Here is a 19,344-nt window from a genome sequence, read left to right on the forward strand (position 1 = left end):
AATTATTAACAGTTATTTACAAAAGTAAGAACATTTCATTTAGAAAAGAATGTTGAAAATAGTGATTATTAATTATTAACAGTTATTTACAAAAGTAAGAACATTTTATTTGGAAAAGAATGTTGAAAATTACAATTATCAATTAATTATTAATGGTATTAGAATGCAGGAATCAATGTTTCTATTGAATAATTGAAAAATAGATCTAAGTGACCCAGAAAGTAAATAAACTATACATATATCCAGTTACCATAAATCTAGTTACGTCGTCGCGATTATGTTAAATGGATGAATTTTTTTCTTCACTTTCACGACCCCCACACGCAGAAATTCCAGTTATTTTATGCGAAATCACTAGACTGCGGATGTTCATGCATTTATGGGGAATTTTAATCCTAAAAAAAAACTACAGAATGCACTTAACACTAGAGAGACTGAAACTTGGTATATACCTATGGCAATATAGGTATAACACATATATATACCGGAAATGAAGGAGGGGGTAACTACAATTATTATTAATAAACGCATTTATATGTTGTACAAAAAGTCACAAAATTCTAAGAAATTCTGTCATATACATAATTGTTTTTCTAATTGAAATTAAAAAGCAGTCAAAATTACTTCCTTGGGCAATTCCAGTGTTAATATGCAAAAATATTCGAAATAATTAAAGCAAGATACGAATTATTATATCTAGGGGTTGAGACAACCCTCTACGAAGCTCCCAATTTCATTTATTCTATTAATAAAAATATGAATTTGCATCAAGATCCGATATTTTTGCGTAACTTCCATCGCGTCTTCGAATAGAAGTGCTTGTAATTAACACCTGTTAGCAATTTGGGTGTGTTCACACGACGATGCACCGACATTTTAACACTTTACCGACCCGGTAGCGGTTGATTAATCGGCTAATCGGTCGGTAAGCGTTGGTCGGTAAAACAGTCGATTAATACGCTATCGGTCGGTAAGCGTTGGCCGGTAAAACAGTCGATTAACAGGCTATCGGTCGGTAAAGTGTTAAGAACGTGTCTTTCGGCGCTCTCTGTTCTTGTTACTGTTGGTAACAACTGTTTATTCAACCTTTTGTGTTACATGTCTTATCTACGACGAGCTGTTCTGTATTTATGGCGTATATTATATCGAGCTTTTAATAAATATTCCCTTAATTGCGTTTAAATAACCAACCAACACCATTAGCGATCTTCAGGAACATGAATGTTTCTCAAACGTCGCCATAACGTCGATAAGGGCGATTTCGCGCTTAACGCGGGGAATTACCGTTTCAAATCCTCTGATTAAATAAAAAAAACATCTGAACCAGTACATTATTCGTGATTAAGGGGGGATAAACAAACGATAGCATTGAAGCTCTCTAAACATCTCTCTGATGAATCATCCCCGTGATAGATCTTCATAAATTGGGGTATGAATTGATATAAATTGAGGTGGATGGTCAAATTCTTGCCCCCCCCCCCAAGGCAAGGTTCTGTTAGATTTATGCGGGAATTGAATAAAATACAACAAACTTATTACTATTAATCGTTTCTTACTCCTTAGTGCTCTCTTCCATCCAACGCGTACTTCCCTTATCTCTCACGCGCCTTCCTGGCGCTGCGTTCGCACACACATACCGGTAGGTGGTTATAGAGATTTACTCGCGCATTCCAACAGGTTCGCTTTATTTTGAGAATCTCTGAGATCACTTTCTAACATTTTCATAGTATTCCTGAGGAAATTTTCTACCAATTCGAGCAATAAAATGGTGAAAAAGTTTCATTTTAGAAGAGGTGGTCCCCCCTTAAGGTTGTTATCGGTGACAATTCTCTTGAGATTTCCGGTTGGCCCCCTTTATATCGCTTGGAGTCTTTAAACCATCCAACATCGAGCTATCAAAGTGACTCACGATCCGGTGGATGACGAATAATACCCGAACACGAAGGTTCGCGTACCTTTGTGCAGGCACACGGGGTCACGGAAACCTCTCCTCGCACGAAAGCGGGATGGAGGGGGCGGTTAATGTCAGGTCGAAGGAGAAGGTGGCTCCCCGGGGGGGGGGGTCGAATGCAAATACGTTCGCGCGTAATTGCAATTTACATGTTTAGAAACCTCTTTTGCATGCGGTGGCTCCTTTTTTCACCCGTTTCGAGCCCTTGTTGCCTCGCGTCCGTGACGTCAGGACCGCTTCGTTATTAATCCAGCGTAAAAATAGCCCCGGTAGGGCAATAATTGCGCCCATAATCGCGAGAAACTGCCCCGTGACGAAGACAGTTTTATTTATGGTTCGATTTTTACGTCAGATTAGGTAAAAACAGTTTAAGATTCCCAAATCAATGTTTTTAAACATTAAAACTAACTTCTTGGTCGATAACTCCCTCCTCTTCTTTTGGCAAAGCCATTGTATCATCGCTTAAAAAAAAACTTCTTTCATTTTGTATTAAAATATAGTTCAAAGCTACTCATTAAAAAAAGAATATAAAAATAAGAATTTTGTACCTCATTTTTTTTTTTTTATTATTTTGGAATTTTTTTTTTTGTCGAATCTGGTATTTAATAGCAATTTTGCTATACCTGATTGGAATCTAATATTCAGATTAATTTTCATCGACCAATTCAAAGTTATCAAAATAAGAATTTCAAACCTAATTTTTTTTTTTTTGATTATTTAGTAATTCTTTCGATCGACCTTGGGAAATATTTTAATGGGAGATTCTAGAGGCCAAAATAGGACGAAAGTCAATGATACTAATTTGTTGATTGAGGCTTTGTTTAAAAGTTATTAATGTTTAAAGTTCTGCTCATACTGAATTTTTTTTCTCGAAAATGTGCAGGATTTCGGGGATATGTCTACTGACCAAAAATAATTGAAATTGACCCCCGTAACTAAAAATAATTTTTTTAGAAGAATTTGAAATTTTTGAATTTCGTCGAAAAATTTCACATCTTCTCGAATTTTTTTCTCGAAACTGGTTAGGATTTCGAGGGTATGTCTAATGACCAAAAATGATTGTAATTGACCCCTGCAACCGAATATAATTTTTTCAGAAAGATTTGAAATTTTGTTTTTAGTTAAGCACCTACCCCCTTCGATTTTTCTTAAAAATTCGTTTTTCATTTTGTATAACGTCCTACAGAAAAGTTGTCTAATACTTTTTTGTAGACGTCTATGAGCTCTACCTCCAGAATAAATTTCAATGAAATCTATCTACTATTATAAGAGTTATGGCCGTTTGAAGATTGGACCATTTTTAGGGGGTTTTTTCTCATTTTTCGGAGCGAAGGAATAAGTTTTCGAATATTTTTGCGATTTCTACATATTCTCCACTAAAATACGCCTTGTTTGCCGGTTTGAACATTAAAATCGGCCAATCCGTTCAGAAGTTATGAATTTTTAAAGATTCGCATGAAATTTCGGGGTACCACTTCTGCGCCAGAATTTATATTTTCGTTGAGGAATTTTTTTCTCGAAAATGGTTAGGATTTTCAGGGTATGTCTAATGACCAAAAATGATTGTAATTGACCCCTGCAACCGAATATAATTTTTTCAGAAAGATTTGAAATTTTGTTTTTAGTTAAGCACCTACCCCCTTCGATTTTTCTTAAAAATTCGTTTTTCATTTTGTATAACGTCCTACAGAAAAGTTGTCTAATACTTTTTTGTAGACGTCTATGAGCTCTACCTCCAGAATAAATTTCAATGAAATCTATCTACTATTATAAGAGTTATGGCCGTTTGAAGATTGGACCATTTTTAGGGGGTTTTTTCTCATTTTTCGGAGCGAAGGAATAAGTTTTCGAATATTTTTGCGATTTCTACATATTCTCCACTAAAATACGCCTTGTTTGCCGGTTTGAACATTAAAATCGGCCAATCCGTTCAGAAGTTATGAATTTTTAAAGATTCGCATGAAATTTCGGGGTACCACTTCTGCGCCAGAATTTATATTTTCGTTGAGGAATTTTTTTCTCGAAAATGGTTACGATTTTCAGGGTATGTCTAATGACCAAAAATGATTGTAATTGACCCCTGCAACCGAATATAATTTTTTCAGAAAGATTTGAAATTTTGTTTTTAGTTAAGCACCTACCCCCTTCGATTTTTCTTAAAAATTCGTTTTTCATTTTGTATAACGTCCTACAGAAAAGTTGTCTAATACTTTTTTGTAGACGTCTATGAGCTCTACCTCCAGAATAAATTTCAATGAAATCTATCTACTATTATAAGAGTTATGGCCGTTTGAAGATTGGACCATTTTTAGGGGGTTTTTTCTCATTTTTCGGAGCGAAGGAATAAGTTTTCGAATATTTTTGCGATTTCTACATATTCTCCACTAAAATACGCCTTGTTTGCCGGTTTGAACATTACAATCGGCCAATCCGTTCAGAAGTTATGAATTTTTAAAGATTCGCATGAAATTTCGGGGTACCATTTCTGGGCCAGAATTTATATTTTCGTTAAGGAATTTTTTTCTCGAAAATGGTTAGGATTTTCAGGGTATGTCTACTGACCAAAAATAATTGAAATTGACTTGCGTAACTAAAAATAATTTTTTTAGAAGAATTTGAAATTTTTTAATTTCGTCGAAAAATTTCACATCTTCTCGAATTTTTTTCTCGAAACTGGTTAGGATTTCGAGGGTACGCGTATTCACCAAAAATGATTGAAATCGACACCTGCAACCAGAAATAATTTTTTTAGAACGATTTGAAAATTTTCAATTTCGTCAAAAAGTAAACATTAATAACTTTTTAACGAAGCCTCGATCAACAAATTGGTATTCTTGATTTTCGCCTTATTTTGGCCTCCGGAATCTCGCATTAAAATTTTTCCCATGGAAACGCCCTTATTAGAGAAATATTATTAGATAAATTATTTCATTATGATTTTTATGTTCGCGCAGAACTGCCAGTAGCAGTACTGCGATGTCACCGCCAGGTGGCGGAGCTTCTCGAGCGCTTTCTCGCGAGAGAATTGCATTATCGCGGATATGTACATGTCAAGACGATCGTCTAGTTCATATTAATAAAAATATGAATTTTGCGTGAAGATCTGAAGTCTAATTATGATCTTCTGATAATTAGTAACGAATATAATAGTCCATGAGATTTGATTAACGCTAGAACAACCAGATTAACATTTACTTACTTTTATGGGAGGGGTAAAATATTCTTATGGCTCCTTAAAAGGCTGATAGTTGGTAATGTTGCTTAGCCTGATCATGGGATTGTAATTTCAGTGGAAATGCTTCATTTCCAACAATTACATGAGCCATTGCAATGTCAGTATTTGGTAATTACCTGTCTTTTCCGGTAGATTAGGCTTGTTCAGTTCTATGATCGCTCTTTTTACCGTAAATTTCAATGCCAACTGCTAGGAAATTACAATCCGGTGTCTGCTGAAGCTAACAAAACGATAGAAAACCACTTTTTGTCGCGTTTGGCTTGCAATGGCCCCCCACTGTGGGTGGTAAACACTATCGACATCGCTATAGCAACTGCAAAAAAATCTGAACATCGTTACAATTTGTTGTTTCAGGCAAAGGACGCCATGAACGAGCTGGAGGGTATCGATCTGACGGATCCGGATCTGCACAAAGCGGCGACGAAAATCCAAGCGAGCTTCCGGGGTCACAAGGTGCGCCAGGAAGTGGGGACTCCCGGCCAGGAAGAACCCCCCAAAAATTAAGGAGCATAAGAGAGACAAAGAGAGAGAGAAAGAGAGAGAGAGAGAGAGAGAGTAGCTGATTCTTCGAAATCGAATCGCCGATAGCACGCCCGAAATAAAAGAAAAAAAACACAAAAATAACATTAAAGTAAAGGTAAAATTAAGATACAATCGAACCGATCGAAACGATAGCTAAAGATCGAACAAATTTTATTTTACGCTACGATTAATTCGATTCTCGCGATCCAGCGACCATTTTTCTCGATCATTTTAAATACGATTGCTTCGAATCGTACGTGGTCCAACGTGGCTTTCTTTTTGAATGACAATTTTCGCGAATAATCGATCGAATCTCGCGTCGTTTTTGCTTTCACAATTTCGAAAAAGGTGCAGTGTTAAATTAAATGCAGTATCTTTTATTCGTTATCGAAAATTAGTATGTGGATGAGCCAATGTATAGCAATTTAAATTTGCAAAATTTTTTTAACTCCACTAAAATTTTTATTTCAACTTAATCGAGTTTTAGCTTCCCAATTTTTTATTAGAAATGATTCTAAAAAGTAATTTTGCTCGTCTCTGGTCTCTGGTCTGGAGAACGAAGTGAGCAATTGCGCGAAAAGGTTTGCTTGAATATTCCAAGTCCAAGCAGCTAGAAATAACGAGGGAAAATAATTGGCTGCGAGAGCCATTCGATATATTCTTAATAAAATGCATTTTGTCGAGCAAACCATGTGAATCCTAACCAGGCTCGTCTAATGGGGGAGCACGTATCGATTTTTCCTATGATAATTTGTGCAACTAGCTTTGAAACTACCAGCGATGGGACATAGACTTGTTTAGAAACACTATCGAAACATTCACCTTGCAAATTGTTTCTCTAGCGTCCATAAAATTGGAATAATTTGTGCAACTACCTTTGAAACTACCAGCGATGGGGCATAGACTTGTTTAGAAACACTGTCGAAACATTCACCTTGCAAATTATTTCTCTAGCGTCCATAAAATGGAAGATTAGAAGCGATTTGACTTGATTTGATACGTATCGATGATATCAAGCTTGATGGCTGGTTAAAATGAAAGAAACTTTCATTCGTTACACACCGATACCAAGAATAACCAATTATTCAAGCTAATTGTTCAGATAACACAGCTTTATTCAAAGTATTGTCTAGATAAACACGTACAGTGTCCTCCATTTACGCTGTTAATTGATTCTGAAGCTTCCAGGATAAATAAAATTGTAGAAATTGTATTGGAGGAAGCAAACAAGATGGCTGATGCTAGCAAATTCTTGTGAGGACTATTTTTTCGTTTCCCTTGCAATATATTTGATGTACAATCTGAATTTTGAAAGTAAATTGAAGTCGAATTGATTCATATGTAGTTCTTTGTGAAAAGATCGAAGAAAATGAAACGTTTTATAACGTGTGTATGTAGAAAACATGATGAGGGACATAAGTGGAACGCCATATATTTATATATTTGTGTTTTAACATACGAAATTACTATTAAAATAGTAGTATTTAGTAGATAATATGGAGAACATAAGCAGGCTTGATTAGAACCCCTAAGTCTTCGAAATAGCTCTTTCGGGATCAATGAATGTATAATTGGATTAGTTCCATCGCTGAACGCAACTGTTTCGACGATAATTGTATAGTTATGGTTGTTCCATACCGTGTGTTGTGCGATTATTGTTGCGACTCGATCGTAGGAGAAATCGACGCATGCGCGGTGCCCCGAAAAGTGGCCCAGATGGCGCCACACGCGAGACTTGGTCGTAGGGGAACCCCCCAATGTGAATCTCGTGCGTGTACATTGATATCGAAACAGTTTTACGGTTTATTGACTCGAATAAATTACGTTCTTTGTTATTGTCGGGCCACAGGAATGAAAATCGACGATCGACCGATGCCAATTGAGGATTTCTGTACGAGTTTTGCGTTGTATCTTGCGCGTGCCCGGTAATAGAGCGTGTTTAATTAATTATAATTGTATAATTTTCAGTGTCGGGACTCGACAAATCAGCGACTCGGCCATTCGTATCGAACCATTCCCGAACGGGTAATTTTTAAACCGAAATTAACATCGAACTAGTTTCAAACGTATTAGAAAATGTATTAGATTTCACGACGAGTGCAACATTGATACAAAGAAATTATGAATCAGACTGTACACGATCTACAGGGTGATCCAGGCAATTGTTTCGAGTCATAACTCCGTTATTATTGCATTTACGAAAAAATACCAAAAGGAGAAAACTAAATGGTTCGATGAGCACTATATTCGTAGGCCTTTAAATTTTTTTTATATGCAACGGTGCATGTGCAATTAACAATCGCATAATTTCTTTAAATAGAAGTGCATATTTTTTTTTACACGGATCGATTCTTCCGTTCATTCCGCGTAAAAAATTATTGGGGTACCATGGCGAAAAAATTATTGGATCTCGAGATATTTTCAAAAAATGTTTTTATCGAAGAAGTATATGTATACAGGGTGATCCAGGCAATTGTTTCGAGTCATAGCTCCGTTATTATTGCATTTACGAAAAAATACCAAAAGGAGAAAACTAAATGGTACGATGAGCACTACATCCGTAGGCCTTTAAATTTTTTTTAGATGCAACGGTGCATGTGCAATTAACAATCGCATAATTTCTTTAAATAGAAGTGCATATTTTTTTTTACACGGATCGATTCTTCCGTTCATTCCGCGTAAAAAATTATTGGGGTACCATGGCGAAAAAATTATTGGATCTCGAGATATTTTCAAAAAATGTTTTTATCGGAGAAGTATATGTATACCGGGTGGTCCACGCGTAGTAGAACGAACGTCGCGTTTTTATCTTTTTGTTCTCGTAAATTCCGCGTTGTTTTGCCTTCTATCGGGTTTGATTCGATCGAGCTGGTCGATGGAGTATATGTACATACATACACACGTTGTTTTTAGCGAGCCTAGAAACTCAACACCGCGTTTTATCGTCGCTACGGGCACTCGAGCCACCCCCTTTCCGCCATTTTAACCTTTTGACCTGCATTTCCATTTCTTTCACGACTTTCGATTGATTTGAAGCTCGCGTAATTCAGTACGATAAACAATTCAAAGAAAAAAACGATCTTCTTAAGTTTAATAATTTTATTATTAAATATTATTGATATTGGATGTAATACTGATCGAAATAATTAGAGAATCGACCATTCAGGGATGATTTTATCGTTGAAGTTTAATGGAATACGCTGTCATGAAAACCTAACCTCAATCTATAAACTTGAAGCCTCGAAAAATATTCAAAATCCATATTTCTTTAACGATGTGTCTTCCATTTTATGTTATTCTTAATTGTTCCTTATAAAATATCATTTTTTTAAACAATTGTATGATAAATTACTTGTTAACTATGTTTTTATACAATCACACAGTGGTTTTCGAATTTTTGTTATTAAAAAAGTGAGTTAGTTGACGATTAATTCCATTTGGACAAAGATTTTTTCGACAAAATGTAACATTTTGGTATTATTTGCTGTTTTTATTATACAGAAATAGTTAATTTTCATTTATGAAACTGATGGAGACCTAGAAGCCTTTAAAATCGTTATTTAAAAAATTTTCGAAGTTTAACAATCATTTATGAAAATACAGTATCAATTTTAACAAAAATTTCACGAAATATTCATTCGTTAAATGGAATATTTAAGTTCTTGGTTTACGAAGTAATTAACAATTAATTTTCATTAAAGAAACTAACCTCAAAACCTTTAAAATTTTCGGAAGTTTCAAATTAACGATCAACTCTGTATTTCATCAATTCTGAAAATACAATATTAATTTTGACAAAGATTTCGCGAAATATTTATCAATTAAATGGAATATTAAAATTCTTGGTTTAAGAAGTAATTATTGACAATTTTTATATTTATTATTTTGCTCTTGTAACTGTGTTTTTCTGAGCGTTGAAATCGAGGAATCTTCGCGAAACTATCGAGCGGCTTTAATATGCATGTATTTCTGTCCTCGGAATTATTACATAATGTATGACAGGGTCTATCGCGATAGCATCAAATGTGCAGCAAGAGCTGTTATCGTTTTATCATTCCCCGTAATGACCCCCCCAACTCCTGACATTGCTTGTCGTTTATTTCCCCGTGTAAATAGTTTCGCTATGCGTCACCAATCTCTGCCATGCGATGTATCTCGTTTCTATCGAACGTTAAATAGAATTCTAACCTCGAAAACGAACGAAATCCTCGAAAATGGTAAACAAAAAACCGAATACTTAATTGTGAGAGATGTGTTGGACTTTAAAATCAATTTCAAGCAGAAACAATTTCATAAAATCTAAAAAAAAATTCATATATTGTACAAAAATTAATTATTATTTAATGTACTTTGTGGATTCGAATTTTTTATTTTTGGGAAGGAAACAGTTTAATTAGGATCTAAAAGAAAGTTCGTATATTGTACAAAAATTAACTATTATTTAACGTACTTTGAGGTCGAGTTTCTATTGAACCGGAAGTCCCCATGAAAATGGTTCCCAAAACCGTGAAAAATGTGGATGCAACTAATTTTTTATCTTTTTGGAAGGAAACAGTTTAATAGAATCTAAAAAAAAAATTCATATATTATACAAAAATTATTATTTAATATACTTTGTGGATGCAACTAATTTTTTATCTTTTTGGAAGGAAACAGTTTAATAGAATCCAAAAGAAAGTTCGTATATTGTACAGAAATTAACTATTATTTAACGTACTTTGAGGTCGAGTTTCTATTGAACCGGAAGTCCCCATGAAAATGGTTCCTAAAACCGTGAAAAATGTGGATGCAACTAATTTTTTATCTTTGGAAGGAAACAGTTTAATAGAATCTAAAAGAAAGTTCGTATATTGTACAAAAATTAACTATTATTTAACGTACTTTGAGGTCGAGTTTCTATTGAACCGGAAGTCCCATGAAAATGGTTCCCAAAACCGTGAAAAATGTGGATGCAACTAATTTTTTATCTTTTTGGAAGGAAACAGTTTAATAGAATCTAAAAAAAAAATTCATATATTATACAAAAATTATTATTTAATATACTTTGTGGATGCAACTAATTTTTTATCTTTTTGGAAGGAAACAGTTTAATAGGATCTAAAAGAAAGTTCGTATATTGTACAAAAATTAACTATTATTTAACGTACTTTGAGGTCGAGTTTCTATTGAACCGGAAGTCCCATGAAAATGGTTCCTAAAACCGTGAAAAACCCCCATATTGTTGTTAATTTCCGCCATATTTCGACTACTTTATCGAAAAAGATCAGAAAAGAAAGATTTTTGGATTTGAATCACGATTTTTCGTGCATTTTTTGACTCCCAGTTAAATTTTCACGTTATTTCGTTGCTATCGTCGAAAATGATCGATGGAAAAAAAAAATTTGAAATGAAATATTGACTACGCGAATATCGAAAGCCGATTCACACGACCTGTCGAGTCTCGTCAACGGCACGCTAAAAAATTCTATAGAAAAAGACTCTAATATATGAAATCTATTTATAATATTATATTCCTGTTATAATAATATTTGTATGCTACACGAATTAAGAGGCTCCCGTACGAAACATTAAAAACCATATTGACACTATATATATTAATACTATTAATATTGTATTTATATTATATACGTGTATAATAATATTAATACTATCAAATATATTTATGATCTCCCGTAAACGACACAATAAAACAGCTGCTATTCATTACTGCCGCTTGGTGAGGATCGCCTTTACGTTTCGAACGAGGAATTTTTAATTGTCCCCCCCCCCGGCCCGTGTTCGCGTGGAACAATGCGTGAGATTTGAATAGCGATTATTATTAGGATTTTATCTAAGGTGTAAAATTCGAATCGAATGATATACCATAAGAATGGGAGAATGATGTTTCCAAGTGCGCGGCGGCTTGGAATTAAACGAATGAAAGGGGGGATACGCAATTTCGCTCGATGATAGCGAAATTGTTGCTCGAAAAGGGGGGATGTATGATTAAAGAAACGTTTAAACATATTGGAGCTTCTGTAGTTGCGAAACGATGTCATTTTGAAAATTAACCGAGAACACACAGGCATAGACTAGCGATACACAAGGCGGTGAATTATATTCTAAGGATGTAAACAAACTTGTAACGTTTGAATGAGCAGTATCATGTACCGTAATCTGTTTGTTTAAAATAAATACCCATTAAGTGTACAAAAAAAATGAAACAAATTCCGATTTATACTGCGAAAAAGCATTGGGGAGATACACCTTCGATTAAATTAATTGCTCTGTACCCTCTCTTCGTTTTCTTTCAATACAACCATGAACTACTTGATGAATATACAGGGTGTGTTAAAAATATTTGTAAATAACCTCAAAATGTGGCGAAAATTTTCTGGAATATCTCAGAAGTGTCTTAGATTTCACGAACTAACGAAATATGGAAAAAGAAACAAGAAATTTGAGTATAAATTATTGCATTTGTTTTTTAAAAAAATGTAAAAAAAACGAATATATTTATTGAAAGATTTAAAACCTATTGTGTATTCAACAGAAATTGCAAGGATACAAAATAGGTTTCAGAGTGTCCATTTTAAGTCCTCCATTTTGTTATTTTTCTGAGTAGATTCGACTCTGTAAATATTTACATGTATTTCTGAGACACCCTATATACGGTCGAAAGTGTCAGATCAATTATTTATTTAACAGAAGAATAAATAACTTCAATAAGAACAAACCTTTAATTTGTACACCAGATGTCGCGTCAGTAGCGACGAAACCGTTTCTTCGTTCACGTCTTTGAAAAGTTGAAGTTGTTGTGAATTATTCGAATCTATACTTATCAATTTAAATCAAAATATTTATGACACGCAATACTGTTTCCCGGCTTCTATAATAATTTAATCGCTCATGGGGAAACGATATTATTGCGCTTATTGCGACAGATCGTTCAAGGATGATCCAGAAGCTAGGAAAAAGCATCTTTCGAGCTTGCAACATGCAAAGAACCGCGCTGATCATTACAATATGTACAAAGGTGATTGTTTAATAGCTTTATACCTCTAACGTATTTTAAATCGCTATGATATCGAATAAATTACGGAACATAACCTTAAAATGATCATTACTCTTTTAGTATTATTATTATTCATTTATTAACTAATTAAACCCTTTAGTACAACGATGTAATATCTAAGGAACTACAGATTGTGGATTTCACATAGTCCAGACATTATCGCTTAGCGAACGTAACAAGAATAAATTAATTACGTCGCAAGGATAGTTTTAGACTTTCTAATGATTGTTCGATTAAATCTGTTTTTGTGTCTGCGAAATTTACATTACTAATTCTGTTTACGCAATTCTGAGATCCAAACGTTGCGCAGTAAGTTTCGGGGTAAAAAAGAAAGTTCTTAAATATCTAGACGGTACATACAACGGAAACGATTGAATAATTGTCGAAGACGAAATATGACCTTTGATTAGCTCGCTTAGAAATAAAATATCTGCGATCCTTCTTCTATTATGTTTGGAGATTAGTATTAACCCCTTAACGTCCACGACCGAGTCCGACTGCTTCGATAAACGATATTTATTTAATCTAATGGTTCGAGGGATGATAATTAGACTGCGGATGTTTACGCGTTTACAGGAAATTTTAATTTACAAAAAGCTACGGAATGCACTTAACATAGAAAAATATAAGGTATACTTAAAGTAAGATACGAATTATTGTATTTAGGGTTCGAGACAACCCTCTAGAAAGCTCCAAATTCATTATTTCCATTAATAAAGATATGAATTTGCATAAAGATCCGCAGTCTAATGATAATATTTCTTTTCCTTCAAATTATACGTTGTAATTAACGGAAACCACATTTTTAGAAAGAAATCCAATAAAGAAAACTGATTATTCTTGGTTAACCCGAAAAATATGGGTTAATAAGTAAACAGTCGTAATTATGAGGCTCGAGAGACTCGTTGATCATTGTATTTTATTAATATTTGTAGACCCAGAAGTTATATTAAAGGAAGAATGCGCAAAAACGCCATGTAAACGTTATTTAACCATCGGTGATTGCGCGTTCGGTCTCGGATGCAGGTTTTCCCATTACACGCCTCAGATGATATGGGAATTGCAACATTTTGGTAACGATTACAGTTATTTTTAAGCCAAGAGTGATGTTATACAGTATAGTTGCATGAGTTTCATTTACAGTTGAAACGAGAAACCAGTCGAGGTCACAGTTCGTGCCTGAAAATGGCTGGCCAAATCCTGACGATATTATCAAAGAATATTTTGAATTTAATACAAATTCAAGCGGCTCTGAGGAGGTTAACTATCCTGCGTGGTATAGACCGTTGGAAATGCACGATTATGCGATGCTACCACCGTCGTTATGGCCTATCACACCGGAAAGTTTAGTAAATACTACAGTATTTAAAGAATGGGGTTAACCAGGATTTTAAGATCGTAATACAGGTTGAGAGTAAATGTAAATAAATTAAAGTGTATATACTTTTTTTTAAATAAAAGTTTGAATAATTCAGTATTAAGTATATCTTTGAATTATAATATCAGCTTTAATGTGTGTTGCAGAAAGAATAAAATTCTTAAAATTCTTAACCTTATCTTACGAAGCTATGAATCAGCCTCGGTGAAGTTCGGTGACGCTCGGTGACGCTCGGTTCTCGTCGGTGAGTTCCGTGGCTGCCATCTGCCCCGGTCATCCCCTCCACCAATCACCGGGCCGGAAAGGCGAGCACGCAACGAACACCGTCACGCAGTAGCGAAGCACCCGTTGCCACGATAGTTTGGCGTTCACAAGCGTCGTGTTCGGCGCCGCCGCCGTGTTTCGATTTTAAAAAAGGAACCAGTTCAGTGTCAAGTTCGGTGATCGTGATTATGAGATTGGCTGGATCGCGGTGGACGTGGAGATATTCGTGCCACGCAGGGGACGTCGGGAGTGTTTGAAAACCGTTCCGGTGCGTCGACACGGCGGGACGCCGGCCCCTCGATCTCTGGGATTTTCGATCGCCGCTTCGGATCTCTCGGTGAGTTTCAGCCGAAGTGATTCGTTTCTCAACTTGTCTGTTCGATTCGTCGAAAAAGCGATAAAATCGAGTCGAACGAGCTGATTCGCTCGTGATTCGACGATAGATCGCGAATTTTTACACGCAGACGCAGAAAATATATAAGAAGACACGATACAGCGAGTCCTTCGATTATGTGGATTCGATCTATGCAGATTTCTGTCTCACAACACACACTTTGTGTCTGTGTATTTTGATATTAAATAGTTTTCTTTTCTTCGATTTGTCGTTTCGTAAAGAAGTGTATATATATATATATATATATATATATGACACTTAACCTATGAAGCCAAATACATCGTATCAATTTAGAAATTTCTCAGTTGGCCTTCGTAAGTTCCAGCAAAAGAGATTCGTAAGATCAAAAATAATTTAACACTGTTCTCACGTTTTCTTTATTCGTGAATTTTATTGTATAGTGCGTGGATACGACGTAAAAGACTGTACAGTATAATTTTCGACACCTGTGGAGTCTCGGGAAAGAGTCTCGAGAATTGCAAAGTCGCGTGTTTGTACTTACGTTTGCACCGTAAACAAATAATGTGTGTTTTTTAATCGCGATTAGTTGAGCTCGATCTGACAGTTACAAAGTGTACAAATCGTTGTACGGTTTGCTCTGCACGTATGTACTGTGTCTCCACGGTTACGGGTGCGATTTAAATACAATAGATTGTCTTTCGATTGGTTTCCGCAACGCGACAACATTATCGTGGCATTCGAGATGTTCGAAATAGATTTGATCCGTGAAACGTGGAAACGAAATGCACGTAAAGAGTTTTCCATTCATTTTCTATTCATTTTCCATTGGTTTTCCATTCGTTTTCCATTCATTTTCCATTAGTTTCCCATTCATTTTCCATTGGTTTTCCATTCGTGTTTCATTCATTTTCCATTCGTGTTCCATTCATTTTCCATTCGTTTTCCATTCATTTTCCATTCGTGTTCTATTAGTTTTCCATTCGTTTCCCATTCATTTTCCATTCGTTTTCCATTAGTTTTCCATTCATTTTCCCATTCGTTTTTCATTCATTTTCCATTCGTTTCCCATTCATTTTCCATTCGTTTTCCATTCATTTTCCCATTCGTTTTTCATTCATTTTCCATTCGTTTCCCATTCGTTTTCCATTCATTTTCCATTCGTTTCCCATTCATTTTCCATTCGTTTTCCATTCATTTTCCATTCGTTTCCCATTCGTTTTCCATTCATTTTCCCATTCGTTTTTCATTCATTTTCCATTCGTTTTCCATTCGTTTCCCATTCATTTTCCATTCGTTTTTTCATTCGTTTTCCATTCATTTTCCATTAGTTTTCCATTCATTTTCCATTAGTTTCCCATTCGTTTTCCATTCATTTTCCATTAGTTTTCCATTCGTTTCCCATTCATTTTCCATTCGTTTTTTCATTCGTTTTCCATTCATTTTCCATTAGTTTTCCATTCATTTTCCATTAGTTTCCCATTCATTTTCCATTCGTTTCCCATTCATTTCCCATTCGTTTTCCCATTCGTTTTTTCATTCGTTTTCCCATTCATTTTCCATTCGTTTCTTCGTCTCGTATTATGCACTGACGGACATGGAAATTATTAAGCGATTATTATCGATTATAATCGATGATTTAAATCGTAATGAACTATCGTCGAACAGTTTCAGCTGTAACTTTCTATTGTAATGTTGTCGAAATTACGTTTATCGACGAATAATCGGATTTAGTGCAGTCATTATGGCACGGTAATGGAGGCGATAATGGTTTACGATGATTACGGCGTCGTTTCCTCGCGTAAACGATATTCAGAGTTGTTGGATATTCATGAGAAAATTATAACAATGGAAATCGGTCGATATTTACCTGTAATGATACCCCTTTGATAGTATATGCGTTATCGAGAATTAAATAACACGTTGGATTGATTTTGTTGGGAAAAGTTAGTTAACGATATAAGGATAACGTAGTAGAGGGGTTAGTTTTGTAATTATGATGAATATTTTTCACAAATATTAGGTGATCTCATAAATGTTGAGTTTTGTGGTAGAACTTAAAGCAATTTTTAGTATTTTGATATTTGCAAATTGTTTATTCACTAAAATAGGGATTGTCGTATAAAATTAATTGCTTATCTACAGTTAGTAAGTGTTTTAGAAAAGATTCGAATTTATTATGTGTGAAAAAAAAAGTATTCGTGTGATCACACGAAAGAGGTTATAAACATCGAAATAATTGACAATCGATCGACACGTGTTCTTGCAAGGATTGCTAATTATTAATTGTAAAGATGTTAAAGTCCTCATTTTAATATTATCTGAACCATTTTTGTTGATTTTGTCCATTTACTTATTGGATGATCTTTATATGCACTTGCACTTTCTCAATATTTCTCTAGTAAGGGTGTTTCCATGGGAAAAATTTTAATGGGAGATTCTTGAGGCCAAAATAAGACGAAAATCAAGAATACTAATTTGTTGATGGAAGCTTTATTAAAAAGTTATTAATGTTTAAAGTTCACCCAGTTTTGAATTTTTTTCTAGAAAATGGGTAAGATTTCGGGGGTATGTCTGCTCACCAAAAATTATTGTAATTGACCCCCGCAATCGAAAATAATTTTTCCAGAACGATTTGAAATATTTCATTTTTTCGAAAAATTCTACATTTTCTCGAATTTTTTTCTCGAAAATGGATAGGATTTCGGGGGTGCTTGTAATAACCAAAAATGATTGCAATCGACCCCTGCAACCAAAAATATTTTTTCCAAAACGATTTGAAATATTTAATTTTTTCGAAAAATTTCACACCTTCTCGAATTTTTTTCTCGAAAATGGATAGGATTTCGGGGGTACGTCTACTCACCAAAAATTATTGTAATTGACCCCCGCAATCGAAAATAATTTTTCCAGAACGATTTGAAATATTTCATTTTTTCGAAAAATTCTACATTTTCTCGAATTTTTTTCTCGGAAATGGATGGGATTTCGGGGGTACGTGTAATAACTAAAAATTATTGTAATTAACCCCCGCAATCGAAAATATTTTTTCCAAAACGATTTGAAATATTTAATTTTTTCGAAAAATTCCACATCTTCTCGAATTTTTTTCTCGGAAACGGTTAGAATTTCGGGGGTACGCGTAATGATAAAAAATACTTGTAATTGTCCCCCGCAACCGAAAATATTTTTTTCGGAACAATTTGAAATATTTCATTTTTTCGAAAAATTCTACATTTTCTCGAATTTTTTTCTCGAAAATGGATAGGATTTCGGGGGTGCTTGTAATAACCAAAAATGATTGCAATCGACCCCTGTAACCGAAAATATTTTTTTCGGAACAATTTGAAATATTTAATTTTTTCGAAAAATTCCACATCTTCTCGAATTCTTTTCTCGAAATTTTGACAAATCTTTGGATTTCCTGGATGATACAACCCACGTTAAGATCCTTAATTGATCCTTGCTGACGCCAATACGTTGCATTTAACGTTCCAAACAATCATTTCCATCAGAATCTTCGTATTGTGTTTACAATGGTTGACTTAGCACACATCCCCCAGAGTCGAATTCCACAAGTTCAAACCGGTTTTAATATGATTTTCTATACGAGCGACTTGTTTTCCATCGCGAGGTTTGAACGACGACCTAGTAGCCAGTAACATTCTCAGTTTTATTCGCAGCTGTTGTCCCTTTTCAGGCCAGTTTCCAGATTAATGTTTGGGTCTCTGTTTATGCCAAGGTATTCGACCATAACAGACTCTGGTATCGCTTTGGTCTGTACAGGGACGATCATCCCCGTGAGTCAGTTTCCCCGATCGATTTCGCGCAGTTCCATTGTCGCGTTCTGCGCAACGTACAATGGGAATTGTCTGTTTTCGAGCATCTGCGCGCGCAGCCCCTTTTCGAACAGTCTCATAGTCCGCAAAACCGGTCGATTTTCGATCGTTTCGCCAAACACGTATGACACATTATTGGGACAGCAGACTGGACGATTGTGATCGACTAGGGTTGCCCAACAGCCATGAATTAACACGTTCACTGCCAAATCAAGCCTGTATAATATTCTGCAAAAGTAACATTTTTATTTGAAACCACTGTAAGCTACTTAACCTAAAATTTGTCTCGGGAAATCATAGTTTCTTATTTACTTCCGTAAATAGTGGTAATTTTGAAAAATACTTCGTATAAAAGTTGTAGACCTCATCAAAATATACATTTTATATCCTATTGATTTTTGTCATAGAGACAGTAGTTTTTGAGAAACGGGTATGATAATGAAAATTGGCGCAATAAAAATCATAGTTTCTTATTTAATTCCGTAAATAGTGGGAATTTTGAAAAATACTTCCAATAAAAGTTGTAGATCTCATCAAAATACACATTTTATCTCCTATTGATTTTTGTCATAAAGACAATAGTTTTTGAGAAACGAGTATGATAGTGAATTCTCTTATTTATTTCCATAAATAGTAGGAATTTTGAAAAATATGTCGGATAAAAGTTGTAGACCTCATCAAAATATACATTTTATATTCTATTGATTTTTGTCATAGAGACAATAGTTTTTGAGAAACGAGTATGATAG

General features: G+C 34.7%; 3 protein-coding genes across 3 annotated transcripts in view; all 3 read left to right on the top strand.

Moving 5' to 3' along the window:
• The window catches only part of LOC122402797 (neuromodulin), a 98,785-nt gene extending 93,054 nt beyond the window's left edge, over nt 1-5,731 (top strand). The window contains exon 4 of the mRNA XM_043405896.1: nt 5,541-5,731. Coding sequence (XP_043261831.1) covers nt 5,541-5,690 — 150 coding nt within the window. The 3' untranslated portion in view covers nt 5,691-5,731. The remainder of the gene's footprint in view (nt 1-5,540) is intronic.
• Nucleotides 5,732-5,872: 141 nt separating this feature from the next.
• LOC122402799 (zinc finger matrin-type protein 5) lies at nt 5,873-14,331 on the top strand. Its single transcript, XM_043405898.1, has 4 exons — nt 5,873-12,723; nt 13,698-13,835; nt 13,906-14,182; nt 14,269-14,331. The coding sequence occupies exons 1-3, from the start codon at nt 12,597-12,599 to the stop codon at nt 14,142-14,144; spliced, it is 504 nt and encodes a 167-aa protein (XP_043261833.1). The 5' UTR covers nt 5,873-12,596; the 3' UTR covers nt 14,145-14,182; nt 14,269-14,331.
• A 124-nt stretch (nt 14,332-14,455) lies between these two features.
• The window catches only part of LOC122402801 (pleckstrin homology-like domain family B member 1), a 68,422-nt gene continuing 63,533 nt past the window's right edge, over nt 14,456-19,344 (top strand). The window contains exon 1 of the mRNA XM_043405900.1: nt 14,456-14,741. The gene's annotated coding sequence lies outside the window, so the exon portion shown is untranslated. The remainder of the gene's footprint in view (nt 14,742-19,344) is intronic.

The sequence above is a fragment of the Colletes gigas genome, unplaced genomic scaffold (assembly GCF_013123115.1).
Source record: "Colletes gigas isolate AHSC1104 unplaced genomic scaffold, ASM1312311v1 Colletes_gigas_Sc00040, whole genome shotgun sequence".
Lineage (NCBI taxonomy): Eukaryota > Metazoa > Arthropoda > Insecta > Hymenoptera > Colletidae > Colletes > Colletes gigas.